Source organism: Apus apus, chromosome 1 (assembly GCF_020740795.1).
Source record: "Apus apus isolate bApuApu2 chromosome 1, bApuApu2.pri.cur, whole genome shotgun sequence".
Lineage (NCBI taxonomy): Eukaryota > Metazoa > Chordata > Aves > Apodiformes > Apodidae > Apus > Apus apus.
The window spans coordinates 41154462-41172279 of record NC_067282.1 but is presented as its reverse complement, the minus strand read 5'-3'; the positions used below and the strand labels follow the sequence as shown (position 1 = coordinate 41172279).

Sequence of the window (17818 nt, the reverse complement as noted above, 5' to 3'; positions counted from 1 at the left end):
TATCACAGTAAAATCACAGAACATGTCAAAAATGCGTTATATAATCTGTCATAATATGAAACTTCCAAAAAAAGTTAATTCACTGAATTGAACATAGTATGTGGCATCAATATGTGATTTTTAAGAGGAACATGTAAGGATAAAACTTTGCTGTGATTTATAATAAGCTCTGTCATGATTTTTAGTTATGTATTTTTTTCTTTGCGGAAAGCACTGAAACTTCAAAAAAGGCATTATCCACTGAAATTTCTTACATAAATCAAACTGGAAATAAGACACATTTTACAATTCAATTTAAGATCCCACAGAGACAATAATGTTGCAAGCTGTGCATTTTGCAGAGTAATATAGTAATGTCTAGTTTGCATTTTTGAAAAACCAAATTAATCACACTTTATTGAATATGTTGAAGGAAACCTAAAATTCATCTATTATTAAAAAACTTGTGCAACAAACACAAACTATATTTTATACATAAAGGACAAACTCATTTATTCATTAGGTTAAAATACTTGGAGTTTGCATTTTGTAGCTATGAAAGAAATCACATTTGCTGCTTGTTCTCCTTTTTTAAATTTTTCAAAGCATTATGTTTAGAGTAATCTGCTTGAAAAACTTTACTAATACTTTAACACAGTACCAGTCCTGAAGACAGCGAAGAAATCCCTGTGGAAACTGAGGGTAGTGCTGGTTTTTAAATTTCCTTCTTTAGTGAATCACAAATACTCTGCTATCATTTATCTCACATTCAAATAACATGCGTAATCCCTTGATAGATAAACCACAAGATAGTAAAGTTTTTAAACTGTTTTTAGTATCTGTACATCCCTTGAGCTATCATGCCTTGGCACTAGTTTGAATTAGAACTTGAACTCAGCTGTGCTCCATATCAGAGAAACCAGAATGAAATTTGGGCCCCAGTCAAGTCTCATTGGAAGACTGGTTTTTAGTCCTAATCTTTCAAAGGGAAAGAGACTTTAAAATTATTTTTAGATGCTTTCCTGTCATGGAGTATAATTGCAGAATTATGCAGTCTGTATCTTGCAGGGCATGTCAGCTGTATGCCACATCTGTATGCCAAAGGTCAGGTAGCACTACTTATAATTCAATTTCTAGGAATACCACACTAAAATATTCTGGCCTTTAGGGCAAATTGGATTTCTAGGATTTTATTTCTAGGATTATTGTTGCCTGTTAATGATTTGTCTGTACATTTATGTCTCAGGGCTTTAAAGTGAGAAATACAGCTTTTATTATAAACCAGTAGTCATTACATTTATTTTTGTCAGAAATCTATACTGACTATATACTAGACAGATCGCTTACAAAAACAGCTTTTGAAAAAATGTTCCAGTTCAGTTTAAAGAGACAGAAATCTTAAATCAGAATAAAAATGGTTGTAGAATTTAGAAAAGCCGACATGATTTTTGTAGAATTTTTCCTTGAGCATCAGGAAAACTTCTGGCTCTTTAATTTATCAGTGAAAGATATTTCAATCTAAAGTTAACATTGTTTCTTTTCTTTACTTAAGGAGCATATAATGCAGACATTTCATTTACATTTTCTTACATGCAAGAGTAATGACAAATTTGAAAATATATGATGCACAATTTTTTTCTCTTAGCACATGTATATTAATTGTGTCTGACAGAGAAAGAGGCCTCAGGTCCTGTTGAGAAGCACTTAAATGACATTCATGAGAGCATTCTCAAATGAGTATTGTATACAAGAAAATTACATGGGTTTGTCTTCCAATTCAGAAGAATCTTCTGTGACTTGTCTTTATGCTGTGATGGACAAAGTGACGGTTGGGTTATGCTGAAGTTAGATAGATACAGTGGTTACGATGACATTTTTTATTTATCAGTGATCATCCCAGAATACCAGTCCCAGAACAACAGCCTGCCCCAACAAGCCTTAAAATATATTTGGGACTCTGCTTTGTCTGATTTTGTCTTGATCAAAGTGAAGGTACAAACCTGGAAACCTATTCACAGCACTGTAACAGGGACATGACATAACATGCTCCCCTGCCGTTGACCAGACAGCATCATGGTTCCTTGCATTACACCAAGAAAACGCTTCATGGTAGAATAATTTGGTTTTTAGAATTCCCTGTTCAACAACATGCCTAGCACTGAGCATTAAAGAAAACACTAAACAAAGATTTATCTCCAGATCCATCTCATCTGACATGAGATAACTAAAAATTAGCAGTCCAGATTTCTCTGTAGTCCATAATGTTCTGTAATGATGGGTTGTATGCAGTACAAAGCACTGCCAGCTTCTCATGGTTTGGGCCTAATAGACAACAAAGAACCCTGTGGCTGCTCATTCACAGCCCCTGCCCCCCACACTGTGGGATGGGGAGGACAAAAAACAACTAGAAGCTCCTGGGTTTAAACAAAGAGAAGGAGGGTTCACGCACCCAACTATAGTCATGGACAAAACAGACTCAACTTGGAAAAAAATACCAGTTTATCTTTAATCAGATGCAAACAGGACAAACACAAAAAAAAACCCCAGAGCTTAAATACCCCACCCCTCCCTTCTTCCCACACCCAAATTACTTTGTTCTCAATTTCTCTACCTCCTTCTCCCCAGTGGCACAGGGGAACAGGGAATGGGATTTAGAGTCAGGTCATCACATGTTGTTTTCTGCCACTCCTTTCTCTGCAGGGAGAGGGTTTCCTCACTGTCTTCCCCTGCCTCTCCACACAGTCCCTCCCATAGGAGAGAGTCCTTCACAAACCCCTCTGATATGAGTCCCCCCCACGAGGTGCAGTCCATCAGGAACAGACTGCTCCAGTTGGGCTTCCCACAGATTCATGACCTGGTTTGGGAACAGTCACCTCTCCTGGCACAGGGTCCTTCACAGCTGCAAGTCCCCATGTGCTCGGCTGTAGTCCATCACAGGCTGCAGGCCTATATGTGCTCCACCACAGTCCTTCATGGGCTGCTCCACCATGGCCCTCCATGGGCTGCAGGGGAACCTCTGCTTAGGCACCTCCTCCCCCTCCTTGCTCACTGACATTGGTAGCTCTGCTCTCCCCCCTCACTCTCCTTTCTCACAGGTGTTCTATCAGTTTGTTTCTCCTTCTTTCATATGTTATTTGCAGAGATGCATCCATTGTCTCTGATGGCTGAGCCTTGGCCAGAGCTGTGGCCGCGTTTTTTGTAGCTGGGGGAGCTTTTCAGCTTCTCTGTGGAGCCATCCCTGGGACCCTTCCCCTGCTACCAAACTGGTGCTAAACCAAACCAGCATACAGGTCTAGTGTGGTAGAACAATTTCAAGCAACTTTCAGGTGCCTGGCCGCCATAATGGAAACTAGATAACCAACTGAGGTCTTTTCATCTGGTTTCAAGAATCATAGAATCATAGAATCATAGAATCCTAGGGGTTGGAAGGGACCTCGAAAGATCATCTAGTCCAACCCCCCTGCCAGAGCAGGGTCACCTAGAGCACATCACACAGGAAGGCGTCCAGGTGGGTTTTGAATGTCTCCAGAGGAGACTCCACAACCTCTCTGGGCAGCCTGTTCCAGTGCTCTGTCACTCTCACAGTAAAAAAAAATTTTCTGATATTCACCTTAAACCTCCTATGCTCCAATTTGTATCCATTACTCCTTGTCCTATCACTGGTCATCACTGAAAAAAGCTTAACTCCATCTTCTTGACACTCACCCTTTACGTATTTGTAAACATTGATGAGGTCACCCCTCAGTCTCCTTTTCTCCAAACTAAAGAGACCAAGCTCTCTCAGTCTTTCCTCATAAGGGAGATGTTCCACTCCCTTAATCATCTTTGTGGCTCTGCGCTGGACTCTTTCCAGCAGTTGCCTGTCCTTCTTGAACTGAGGGGCCCAGAACTGGACACAATACTCCAGATGCGGCCTCACCAATGCAGAATAGAGGGGGAGGAGAACCTCTCTTGACCTACTAACCACACCCTTTCTAATACACCCCAGGATGCCATTGGCCTTCTTAGCCACAAGGGCACATTGCTGGCTCATGGTCATCCTCCTGTCTACCAGGACACCCAGATCCCTTTCACCTACCCTGCTCTCCAGCAGGTCAGCCCCCAACCTGTACTGGTGCATGACATTTTTCTTCCTCAAATGCAAAACTCTACACTTGCCCTTGTTAAACTTAATCAGGTTTTTCCCCGCCCAAGTCTCCAGCCTGTCTAAGTCTCTCTGAATGGCAGCACAGCCTTCTGGTGTGTCAGCCACTCCTCCCAGCTTGGTGTCATCAGCAAACTTGCTGAGGGTACATTCTGTACCCTCATCCAGGTCGTTGATGAAGATGTTGAACAACACCGGTCCCAGTACTGACCCCTGAGGGACTCCACTAGTCACAGGTGAAGAAGCTTAGGATGAATGATGATCTACAAACATAGGGTACTGAGCTGGACAATGTAAAATGCTAATGCATGGTAACATCTCCTTGGTTGTAGGGCTTAAGTCTGAGAGACTTAACGTGGACAAACATCTTTATCCATTTGGTCTACTTAGGACTGAACACAGGCCGCTGAGAAGGCATCCAGCCCATCTTTTTATTCTATAGTCGCCACCACTTATACACTGGTGAAGGAACTTGTCCGTAAAGTAAGAGACCTGGGAACAGAGGTTCTTTGTCAATATTGTACCTACAACTCTGAACTGAAGAATATTATTGTTTATTGAGTCAAGACAGGGTGAAGTATTTTTTTGTCTATATGCGTACCTATTGTCTCTTTTGTTATGTATCTCCTCTCATCTCTGACCATCTGAATTCCTGGTTATGAAGAAAGATTGATGGAACTAGGAAGAAGACTAAGACACATTTCTGTCTTTTCCTGACCACTTATCCCTGTCAGTCCCTGTTTTTACTAGATTAAATGGATGTAGATGTGAATCACTTGCTAGAAATTCTGAGACACAGATAGACATATTGTTTAAAATGTAATTAAAAGGTGTGTGTGTTCTGCACTAATTAGTTTGATATAAGATACTAGAATGACTATACCTTCACATAGGGTTAGTAAAGTTCAGAGTACTAAATCTTGGTATAATAGCTTAGGAGAACTTTCTTGTCCTAGAACTACTACAGAAAAAGAAGAGACAAGTCTAAAGCTAGTATTGAATAAATTATAATAACATGCTATAATTTAAGGAAAATAGACTTTTGTGTCAAACACTGGCTTGGCTCTTTTGTCTCTCCTACAGTACATGAAAATTTTTGTCGTGGGGGATGGCTCTTGGTAACAGTGGTTCAAACCTCTTCAGAAGTAATGAAAAATTAATATTTTGTTCTAAATAACTTTAAGATAGCAATGCCTTTCCATTTGAAAAATAAAACAAAAAATAATAAATTAGGAAGTAGTTACCCCCCCTCAACAAATCGAGAAAATTCAAGAAAATATCTAAGAAATTTACTGTTTAAACATATACAACTTTAATATTCCTACCGCCTTAATCCAATCTCAAATTAAGATTGTACCTTTGAGGATTTTCATAAGGCTTTGGTTAGAAAAAACATCATAGTTTGTAAATGGGATAGGGGATCAATATGTAAATAAATAGGACAATATTGGTGGACTAAATCTCAAAGAGACAATTATCCTTTTTGCATAAACAGCAGCAACTGTGACAAGCAATTTTAACAGGTATGCATTTATATATGGATCTTCTTTCTAATTCTGAAATTACTTGTAGTCTGTTGTCTGTGTATATGTACTGTTTCTTACAGTATTTTCACACTGTTTTGGGAGTCCAGAAACAAGACTCAGGATCCATGAACTCTTAGCTAACATTTCTTTCTTAACATAATGGCATGGTCATCTGTCTTGGGACATGGAAATACAGAAAAAAACCCTAAAGGCTTAAGTGCACAATGAAGTTACTGTAGCACAATGAAGTACTGAATAACAGCTGAGATGTAATAATAATTCTTAGTCTGCAGCAAGCAGATAGTATATGTATTAATCCTCCATGAAGGAAGCATGATTCATGGTATGATTTTGTTTTCTAGGTCGAGTGTACTGAATTTCAGATGGTTGACATATAGGCTCCGTATACAAACCCAATTGTATAGATAGAGGATATTTTTTAGTGCATTTGTAACTGAAAATTTATTGTATCATTCATGTATGTATGGTTTGTGTGTGTGTGACATAAAGGCAGAGAAGTATACACAGATTCATAAATATGTGTGCAAATAACACTACATTGTGAAGCTGTGCATTTAAAAGCTAAGAAGAAAGCAATTATGTATTTATAATCATCATCACTGGCTTCCTTCAAGATGTGAAACTATTACATGTTGCAAATTTACAATAAGTCTATACAAGAGCTGAGAATTATGCACTATATCAGAACAGTCATGAGAGAGCTAAATCAAAGCTGTGTAGACGAGTAAGCACATGCTTCTAAGGAAGGAGCCTCAGGGCTCGTGTGGTCTTCTGGCTTTACTGCAGTAGTTTGCTAGTGGAGAAGACAACATTGATTACCAGACCTCTGTTCCTGGGGCAGCATGTGTCCAGCCCCCTATTTCACATCAAGCCAAGGTTTGGGCAAACAGAAATCTCCTTTTCCCTGAAACAGAAATGGAGCCATGAGTCTGTACCATGTTGCAACTGGTGGGTTTTCATGCAGCCAACTTGTGGTTACCAACTTGTGGTTATTTTCCAAGAGAGAACAGGGATGTAATTGCTATGAGACCTTGCTAACAAGTTTGCTTAAGACTAGGAATTAATCTGTTTGTTAATAAGGACTGATTGTTGAACATTTAGACTTGTTTTCTAAGAAAACTACTAAAAATGTCAGTGATTAAAAATCTGAAGAATAAGTTTTAAGAAGTTGTTCTGTGTGCAGCCTTTTAGAGCTTATGTACTTAAGAGTTTGTGCTGGACATTTAAGTATTCCTGTTAGTTCAGCAATTTTTTATTTTTATTTTTTAAAAATCATAGTAAACACAATTACCTGCAATATATCAACCTCCCTGCTTTGCATTTTCATCCCTGGTGCATCAGAGGTCTGCTTGCTGTTAGTTTCAGTACTTAAGTCCAATATATCTTGCATCTCTTATTTTTCTGGATCATAGCACAGCTGAAACAGGCAGGGCAAAGTGTGTTCATACTAGTGGTATGTATCTTTGTGGCTATAGAAGACATCAGGAAACTTGGATTTCTCACTTTATGCTCTTGATCTATGTGTAGTTCTTGTGTTTCAGCATATTTACTGAGGATTTTGCACAATTTTTTTTTCTTTTAGTTTATTATATTATAGAACCATCAGCTGTATTTAGACGACCTAAAAATAGACAGGATTTTTCTTTTTGAGTTAACGGGACAGTAATTAGCTTATTATCTTTAAAAACTTTTTGGGTAATTTGTGGTAATTTTTTAGTAAAGATAAAAGGGGGAAGGCCAAGTTACCAAATGGATATACATTTTATTGCTTTGGTTTGCTTTTTTTTTTCAGTTTTGAGCACTGCTAAAATAGAATTACATGCTGTAAAACTCAAACCAGAAGTAGTAAGGGTCAGAAATCATGGTCTGCATCATCTGAGGAATTGCCTACATCAGACCAGTGCAGATGGTAGCTCAAGCTCCCATCCAAATTAATATTGTCAGTAAAGCTTAGGTGCTTGCCTGTAGGCCTGAATAAGAGTGCTATATCGCTCAGAAGCCCAAACCTGTATCTTTCTCCTTGGACAAGTTTCCAGACTGGTCTGTTTTTCTTTCTGCTCTTTAAAAATGCAGCTTTTTCTACTGAGCCTTTTATTATACAGAGCAAAAAGTTGAATGAGGATAACTTATCTCTTTTTAAACTGAAGCAACAGGGAATCTTGTGCTGAAACAACTTATATCCATATTTCCCAGAAAATGTTCTAAAAACAAAGTTCTACACTACTCAATCGAGAGAATTCTGTCTCACCTTTTTCTTAAGAATTCAAAAAATGCTATCTACACAATTACATGCAATGAGAATATATAGCAGTATAGTAAATATTAAATGGGATTTTTAAAATAAATAAGCACATAGAGTTATAATTGAGATACTCACTGAAGAATTTTTTATGTTTATCATGTTGAAAGAGATTAAATGTATTTTTTTTTCTAATTTTGGTTGACTTCAGATAGTTCATTAGTCTGCACATTATAAAACTCTTCATCAAGGGACTAGCTGTAATTCTAGCTTTTTACTCTGAAGTTAACATGTTTGCTTAGGTGTATCTGAGAGTAAAATATTGTCCAGTTATTTTTTTCCTGAATAAAATGGGTACATCTGCATATATTTTTTTTTTTATTTCTTGATTATGTCAAAAATATACATGTCTAAATTGCACTCTTATAGCATCCATAAAAATAAACTATATATTATCTAAAAAATGAGGACAAGGCAAGCATTTGTGAAAGCAGACAAATGGAAAATCTATTTTTAGGTAAATGCCACAGAGCCTGTACTGAGTTGCTGAGCTTTCACTTGTGTTGGTCAGTTTCATTATTCATTAAATTGGATTTTTAAAGAGCTTCTCCTGTGTTAATCTTTTGGTGAAATAATGAAGGATTAGTGTAACATATATATTGCATAGGATTCATTGTCACTGTAAAAAAAATATTTCACTTACTAATTTATATAAATTAACTATTTTGTTATTCACGATTAAGCATATACTGTAATACTCAGCATGTAGAATACCATATTATATCCTGGAATTACTGGTTTGTACTGTAGTTTTTATTTATCAGAAACTAAATAGGGAAAGAGTGAGTAAAGTAGGTACACACCTGGATTGCAGTGCAAAGTGCAGTTATCATTTCTCTGTGATTTCCAAGGAAAATCTATACAATAAAATTAAGACAGTGAATGAAGCACTTGACATGATTAAGCCTAAAACCTGTTTTACAGATTGCTACTGTTGTCTGCAAAGAAGAAACTTTATCTTATTTTAAAGATTGTCTTGGCATCTCCTTTCTATGTTTCTGTAGAAAAATCTTTAACAAACAATAGTCCTTCCCACCCCCCCTCGCAGAATTTGCTGCTCTACCTATTTATGCTCTGTAGTGATAGCAGCTGAACTACAAACACCAGACCCATAAGACCACTATGTTAGAGAAAATGATAAACATTTCAATTATCAGGCCGTGTTGCTCACAGTCAATTTAAGAGCATAAGCATGATTATAGAACCATAAAATAACAAGGCAAGGAAAAAAAACAACTTAAAAACCCGTGTATCTAGAGCCGAATACAAAGTGTTCCAGAGAAGTCTTAGGAAACGTACTGTTTCCCTTTGTCACAGTACTTGCTCTCCTCATCACTTTGTGATCTCAGAAGAAACAGATACTGTTTAAAGATGGCAAATTTTTGCTTTTAATAGTACAGCAGTAATCTGTGTATATCTATAGAGGTCTGTCCTTTGTACAGTCTCACAACATGAGACTGAATTGGAATCACAAATTTATATCAATTCAAAGTCTAAAGAAGCAGAATTTTATTTGGACAGTTTTATGAAGAGGTTTTCTCACTGTCAGGATGCTGAGATTACCAACTTTTAGCACACTGATTATGCATATTTTCCAGGGGACATAAATAGCTTAGATAGTGAACAGTCCACTTCTGAAAAGAAAGCCAACACAGCTGATGCTGATGCTTTGTTTGGTAATTGTTGCTGAGATACAAATTGTTTCAGCAAACACAAAAGATAACAGCAAGATTAAGAGGGCTGAAAGAAGATCAGTAGTACACAAAAAGAAAAAAAGAAATAGTGGTTTATGTTTTTAGTAGGAGTTCAGCCTCTTTTGTGGTTTTGCCATGTGAGATTGCTTGTGTATTTACCTGAAACCATTCCTGAGCCAGGGCTAGGATTCACTTGCCTAAAGACAGTCGTGAAGTGTTCTCTGGCATGCCAGAAAATATCTAAATTTTCCACATGAAAGGAAGGGAAAGACCTGAGGGCCTGGCATATAGCCTAATTTTAATTTGTAAAATCCACCTACAGTTAAGAAAGGTTTGGTTCAGCTCCCTAGGCATGAGTGTGTACTACTATCTGAGATATCCTCAAGTGTGCTGCCTGATGTCCATCTCCAGATAGCCATGGAGTTTGCTGTGAGGTGCTGTGTTGTACTCACCCACCCTGTAAGACATGTCTTACATTCATCAAATCAAAAATCAAAAAAATCAAACTAGTATCTCTGGGCAAAGAGGAACCTAATGAGGTTTAACAAGAGCAAATGCAGAGTCCTGCACCTGGGAAGGAACACCAAAATGCACCAGTACAGGCTAGGAGGTGATCTAGAGAGCAGCTCCGTGGAGAAGGACCTTGGAGTCCTGGTAGACAACAAGTTATCCATGGGACAACAATGTGCCCTTGCGGCCAAGAAGGCCAATGGTACCTTGGGGTGCATTAAGAGGAGTGTCTCCAGCAGATCGAGGGAGGTTCTCCTCCCCCTCTACTCAGCCCTAGTGAGACCTCACTTGGACTATTGTGCCCAGTTCTGGGCTCCCCAGTTCAAGAGGAGCAGGGATCTACTTGAGAGAGTCCAGTGGAGGGCTACGAGTATGATTAAGGGACTGGAACACCTGTCTCACAAGGAAAGGCTGAGAGACCTGGGGCTGTTCAGTCTAGAGGGGAGAAAGCTGAGGGGGGATCTAATTATTGTCTATAAATACATGAGAGCTGGGCATCGAGAAGGCAGGGACAACCTCTTTTCACTTGTGCCCTGTGATAGAACGAGGGACAATGGATTCAAACTCGAGCACAGGAAGTTCCACCTCAACATGAGGAAGAACTTCTTTACTGTGAGGGTTACAGAACACTGGAACAGGCTCCCTAGAGAGATTGTGGAGTCTCCTTCTCTGGAGACTTTCAAGACCTGTCTGGTTTCCTTTCTGAGTGATCTGCCCTAGGTTTATTTTGGTCCTGCTCAGGCAGGGGGTTGGACTTGATAATCATCGAAGGTTCCTTCTAATCCCTAATACCCTGTGATTCTGTGATTCTTTTGACCACCTCAAGGGGTATGTGTTGAGCCAATTGAGTTGGGTTTGGACTGACCAGAGATAGGTCTGTCTCCCACAAAGGGAACTCAACAGTTCTCCAAAGCCTGTTGGCTAGATCCCTCTTTACTATCATGGGAACTAAAATGCTCAGCTCACATTTTAGGAACCAAAATTTAGGAAAGCTGAATCCTAATGGGGACAGAATGATAAAGGAAAAGGAGTAAGCAAATAAGAGATATGACTAAAAATTAATCTGGTATGTTTAGATCAGAGTTAGTTTGTGAGGCTGACATTGTACAGTCTAGTTTTCTGCTTAATTTTCTTTTTCTTGGCTGCATTACCTTCTGGTTCAGAATTGTTTTAGTTTATTATTACCATCTTTAGCTACCTAATTGTGCTACTAATGAATACAAATAATCCAGGCATAAAGCTTTTACAGACCCACTTCAGCGTACAAATAATGGTTTGTTGTGTAACTGCTGATTATGGGAGAAGGTAACTCAGATTATGGAAAATATGTGCTGAAATGTTGGTAATGGGGAAACCACTGAATTCTGCAGTCTATCATTTACATTATGAAACTATAGAATCATTTTTGTTTCATCAGATTGTCTTTGATGAGTAAATATGAGAGCATCTGAGCCCAGTTTTGAAGCACATGTACTTATATTTGGAATTGCAGTTTTAAATTTTGAGTGCTCGTATAGGCACTATAGCACATGAAATACATAGTTGGCTATCAAATTGCCTATTCAAGTGCACATGTATGGGGGCTGAGCACTCAACATTAAGCATCTGCATTTGAAAATTGGATCTCTTGTGCTTGAAAGCCTTGAAAATGCTGCTCGATGGTCAGCCTAGTGCAGCATCAATTGAAATGCAGTTTGAATGCAATGTAGAGCTTCCAATTGCTGCTTCAGAAAGTGTTATGCTGAATCTGGAACACTTTGCATAATTTAATTAATTATGCCACTAAAACCTGATTTTCTCTCAATTTAAAGCAAACAGCTTTTATGAGGGTGAACTGCAGCACCCAGGGATATCAGGTGTCCAAGCTTTTAATCCTATTACAAAGACTTGACAACCACTGATGGAAACTGGAAGAACATAAGCCTCCAGCAGGGCAACAAGTGAAGAGGAAGAAGGGAACAGATTTTTAATACTCTTTGAAACCACTGTACGCATTAAATCAAAATCAAATGTAAAAAGTGACAGGAGTGGTAGCTTGCACTTAGTTGTGCAGACAGTGAGTAGTGTCTAAGGAATAACACTTACTTCGCGTTGACATTAATGAAAATAACTGTTTCCTCTAAGAGGAAAATTGTTCCTCTTAACTAACATAAGAAAAACGCAGCAAATGGCCCAGACTATTTGTATCTGTGTCTGTCTACTTAAAGTGTTCAGGAGTCCAACAGCCTGTAGTTTGAAAGTGGTTTCTAATGTTATGGATTGGATTCTGTCTATGAATTACTTTCCTTGTAAACAAATCTTGACAGACGATGCCAGACTACAAGTATTAAAGAATCTGTCACTGACTAAACTCTGGCCTCGATGCTTTGCTTTCTGAAGCTTGTCTTCTCTCTTCCAATTTATTAGTGGGTTTGATATCACTCTAAAACAATAGACACTGTAATTTTGAGGCAGAAGGGAGTGCTGATTTAGAAAAGCTCTTAATTTCTGAGCCACAGAAGCAGTGCCATAATTGGCAATCTATGACTGACTGTGCAAAATGCTGTGACCAGGTTAGGAAGGGTTGTAGCAGAACTGACTCCATCTCCATATTGAACATCAGTGTCTAACATGAAATTAACTGTACTGCAGAACATCTTGCTAATAAATAGGAAAAATATCTTATTACTGGGCATTCACCAGCCCTATAAAATGCAAAAAGTCTTCATTTCTTAAAATATTAACAAATATTAATGTATTTAGTAATACACATTTATCTATTATTTGTATCCCTTTATATACACTTATGGATGTCATCATACTTTGACAGGAAAGTACCAAACAATAAACTTAAAGGGTTTGTAAAATGGTGACCTTGTAACATCACATGTAAATTAGAGAAATTTGCTCCAATTCTGAAATGCTTTTCCCTAACATATTCAGGAAAAAAAAAAAAAAAAAAAGTCCCCAAAATATTTTTTAGTGGATGAATACAGGAGAATTTGTAGCTTCAAAACCAAGACATTCTGGCCCAAATTCATTTTACTTATGCCATCTAAGTCTTAAGCCATTTGTACAGTCTTCCTCTGCAGTTACTGTTCAGATGAAGGCATGCCCAGAGGCCATGCATTCCATTTGTCTCTTGTGGTCTTTCCCTCTTAGTTTCATCTGGCCATTGCCTGATCACCAGGCAGTGCTGACTTCATCTGAATCACAGTGCAATCAATTTGTGCTAAGCTAGCCAGTGTAGAGGGCCTTTGCTGCCTTTGTGTGAGCCACAGCAGGACAGACAGTACCACATTCAGCGTGAAACCAGCAGGATCGACAGGCAGTATGTGCTTCACTGCAAGACTGGCCAGAACAAAGTTCTCTCTTCAGCTTTTCTTAACAGATGCAGAAACTGAGACTGGCCTTGTTCCTATTTAGGATTTGGCCATGTGTAGTCAGATTTTTCGGCGGCTGTTTTTTAATGAAACCCTAAGTATCATCATAACAACTTTTTTAATTTATGGACACATGCCTTAGGATGGAATGAATGACCACTTGGAACTACCTGTTTTCCTCTATATCGACACCCAAATTTTGGGTAAAATTAAACGAGATTAACTCATTTTTTGTGTTTAGCTCTCATTTCCAGGGACATGTTTTTTAATGGTCATATTTTTTAATGGAAGCCTAATCAAAATAAGTGAATTTTATATGTCACAGTGGCAAAAAGCAGAAAATTGGAGACATGAAAAAGAAGTTTCCAGCTAAGATTTAACTCTTTCAAGTATTTATGTGTTTGAAAATAGGTTCATGTTTTTTTGAGAGCATCTGAGTTCTCAAAATACAAGAAAACATACTCACTTATCAGAGATAATGAGATTCAAATAATGTATTAACCAGCTCAACTAGATACACTGCGTAGAGGTTATGACAATTTCTTCTAAAATAATAAAAGTATCTCATATAATTGATTCTTTTCACTCTTTCATAAAATTGCTTTGTTTCATTGCGGGAGACTTTGGACTGAATTTTCATTACCTACTTCTGAACAATTTACACTGGGACTGAGACAGTATTGAGCTAATGAGTTAGAATTTATATTGAGTCTTAACTGTCTTCGTGAAGTAACTAGGGAAAGAAAATCACAGCAATAATGGAGTATTTTTCATTATAAACTATGTTGTACAGCTTTTACAATCAGGTTTTTAATAGATCTAGAGAAATTAAATTGGAATTCTACCAACTTTTGTGCTTTTTTTATCCCATGAAAATGATCTTAAAAAATGTCAAAACCAATGTGCTAATCCTGTTCCTACTGAAGTAAGGAGGAGGTGGTGTTAGTCCTGTTATTTTTTAGGCCCTGTTGTTAATTAGTAGTAAGATACATATAGAAAAACATTCACTGTAATCCCTAATGCTAAATAGAAATTGAGTATAGATTATCAAGTCCTTATCAAGAGAAATTCACATGAAAACAGTAGAATGTTTCAAAGTCAGGGGTTGAAATTTTGCTCTACATGAAAAAGGAAGCAATCATATATTGCTAATGTGTATATTAATACTGCTGAGAAAGCATGCATATATACATATTTATTAATATATTCAAACATTGTTTATTGATTGTGTATGGTAAATAGACTTACACATTGAGTGTATAGATTACTTTGTATACATAAACATACATATACTCAGTCTCAGCATTACACATAAATATGCACCATGAATAATATAATTTGCTAGATTGGAAGATGTAAAACTTTTCATTATATATAAATGTTCAGATTAATAATGTTATATGAATTTTTAGGGTTTTCTTTTAATTGTATCCTTCTGTTTAATTTTGTGGAGGAGATCTGCAATAGTGAAAAAGGGTATTTCTTAAATATATGGATTACTGTTTGTCTCAGCACTTACTTGTCCACATTCTTCCTTGCTCTTAGTCCATTCCACTAACAGAAGACTGCAGGACTCAATTAATAATCTTTTATATTTTAATTAACAATGTGAAATAAAATTTAAATATATGAAATTGTATTGTCAGCCCAGTGCATATACACACATGTTGGTGCCCTCAATAAATTAAATTTTTAGACACTTCCTATAATGTTTATTTATTCACAAGTATAAGAAGAAATGTGAGTGTAGTTTAAATTTTGATTGGCATAACTGGCAATACTCTTTGTTTTAGAGATTTTGCAGGCAAAAATATTCTCTCATGTATAAAACAAATCCCATACATAGTTTTCTTGCTAAGAATGGCAAGTGTGTGTGTAAAATACACATCAAACACAAACTTCATGTGAATGAGCACAACTATAAAACTTCTAGATTTGTGTTCTGACTCTTTAAAAAGTCATCCCTACATGTCTCTTTCAGAGGGTGGGAAAAAAATCAAATCCACAAAAGTCCTTCCCCCAGCCCACATATTAGAAATAAAATAAAATAGAAAAACATATCACTTGCAAAAAAGGTGAGATTGCTGGCCTTGCTTGCAAATTCAGACACTGAAAATTTGGAGTCTTCCTTCATCCCAATAATATATATTCATTCCCCACAGGCAGCAGTGATGGTTCTTGGGATAAAGAAAAACTTCAGTCTCCCCCCACCCAAGGATCACAGGCCTCTGTTAACCACCCCAACTTGCCTGGACAGCATAATGTTCCAGTTAGCCATCCTCTCAACCCTCTTCAACAGAACCACCTTCTGCCAAATGGTACGGGTTGACATCTTTCAGCACTAACATCAGTAGTTTTCCCATTCCTGTCTTTATTTTGTGTCTATATAAATAGGCTATGAAAAATCAAAGATGTGAGTAATATTGGAATTCTTCCTTTAAAACATCAAGCAGGGGAAGCAGAGACAGTAAAAAACAAATGCATATGCAATAAAATTGATACTTAAAATAACTGCTAAGCTGTGCATAGGTGGCATAATATTGCATTGTTAGGGCACCTTACAGCAGATATTAAAAATTATAAAAAGATAATATCCCAGAAGAGAGCTGACACATAACTGCTTTGACCTGCAGTGTGAACCATCTTATCACCCATCACTTGAATATTGTCCATCGGGAGAATAAAAAAAAGGTTTAAAAAGATGTGTAAACTTATTTCCCCTTTTTTTTTTTTAATCCCCCAACAGGGCTGGAACTTCCTTTTATGATGATGCCCCACCCGTTAATTCCTGTGAGCCTACCTCCAGCATCTGTCACCATGGCAATGAGCCAGATGAATCACCTTAGTACCATCGCCAACATGGCAGCAGCAGCACAAGTGCAGAGTCCTCCATCCAGAGTTGAGACATCTGTTATTAAGGTAACTATATAAAAAAATAAACAGATAAATAATTCTACTCACAACTGCAATAAACATTATAAAGGTGGCTAGGTGTCAGATTTTATAAGGTAAGCCTTAAAGTCAATATATATGAGAAACCCAACTGTTCTGTCTCTGGGAACATAGGAGGCTGTTGGTGGCCAGTGTTTCCTTCTCAGTTCTCCCCCTCTCTAAATCAGTACTAAAACTGTGCTCAAGTTGTAGCATTTTGATACAAAACACACAGCTTTCTGTTTTCTCACATTTCATAGTCTGTAATCTAATGGCAACATTCCTCAAGATATCAAGGAAGAAATTACTCTTTTCTTCAGTTAGAAGGGACTGTTCTTCCAACTTTTAAATCTAACCATTTTAATTGGATTGGTGCAAATTATCTGAAGAAGGCTGAAAGGCTTGATACTTTGCCTCTGCAAAACATAAATTGCCAAATCTCAGAAGAGAATGGAATGAAGTTGCATAGAACAGACCCCATAATCTGCAGGCCAGAGCTGTAGTATTGTAGAGATATCTAAAAAATATCAGATATCTGAAACTGTCTACCCATTTTAGGTTCTGTTTGCTACATGTAACTAAGTTAACCTGGTTATAGAGGTATTTAGCAGAGACATAGTCTCATTTTGACTGAAGATGATCCGTTTTCATTTATAAAGGTGTTTCTGCCTTAGCACTAGATACTTAAAATTCGATTTGACATTTATTCAGATATGAACATTTTACCTTTTATCCCTCTTTAGTTCTAATAAGGGAGTACAGTAAGTACACAAACTTTAGTGGATTTTTTTAAGCATTCCTATGTTAGAAATAAGCATGTGAAGAAGGTAAGGCTATTTCAGGGCTGCATTGGAAGTCTGTCCATCAATGACATTGCTTTGACAAAAAATGAGTGAACTTAAAATCTCTTGGACCTTCAAGTCAAGAGTTGTAAAAGTTTTGAAGTTTGAGATGACTTAAGTAGCGTGAAGAGATCTGACTTTATTGAGATTTTCAACATGCTTGTGCTCCCGTCCTCCTTAACCTAACAACCCAGAATCATAAAGAACCATTCCACTAAAAGCTGAAAAATCTGTTTTTCTATTGACCTAGAAAAATATGGTCTGATAACCTAATTTAAGTACCTGCACTTTCAAATGTAGGATTGCCTTTGGAGGCCTTCAGTGGCATCCCTTTCACACATTCAAAGACATGGGCATTTAACACATAGAGAAGATGTTTCTTTATGTGTTACGTCAGCAAGGCTGGATTACACCCCTACTGTCCATCTTGCCCATATCTTGGGAATATAAACACTCTGCTGTTAACTAATTGTTCAATTACATGGTGATTTCTGCACTTTTGTTTTTCTG

General features: G+C 37.4%; 1 protein-coding gene across 4 annotated transcripts in view; it reads left to right on the top strand.

Moving 5' to 3' along the window:
- DACH1 (dachshund family transcription factor 1) overlaps nucleotides 1–17818 on the top strand; it is a 357701-nt gene that overhangs the window by 227257 nt on the left and 112626 nt on the right. For 2 of the 4 annotated variants that reach the window (XM_051633602.1, XM_051633593.1), the window contains exons 4-5: nucleotides 15698–15853; nucleotides 16282–16454. In XM_051633602.1, coding sequence (XP_051489562.1) covers nucleotides 15698–15853; nucleotides 16282–16454 — 329 coding nt within the window. The remainder of the gene's footprint in view (nucleotides 1–15697; nucleotides 15854–16281; nucleotides 16455–17818) is intronic. The other 2 variants (XM_051633619.1, XM_051633610.1) reach the window with 1 other exon arrangement.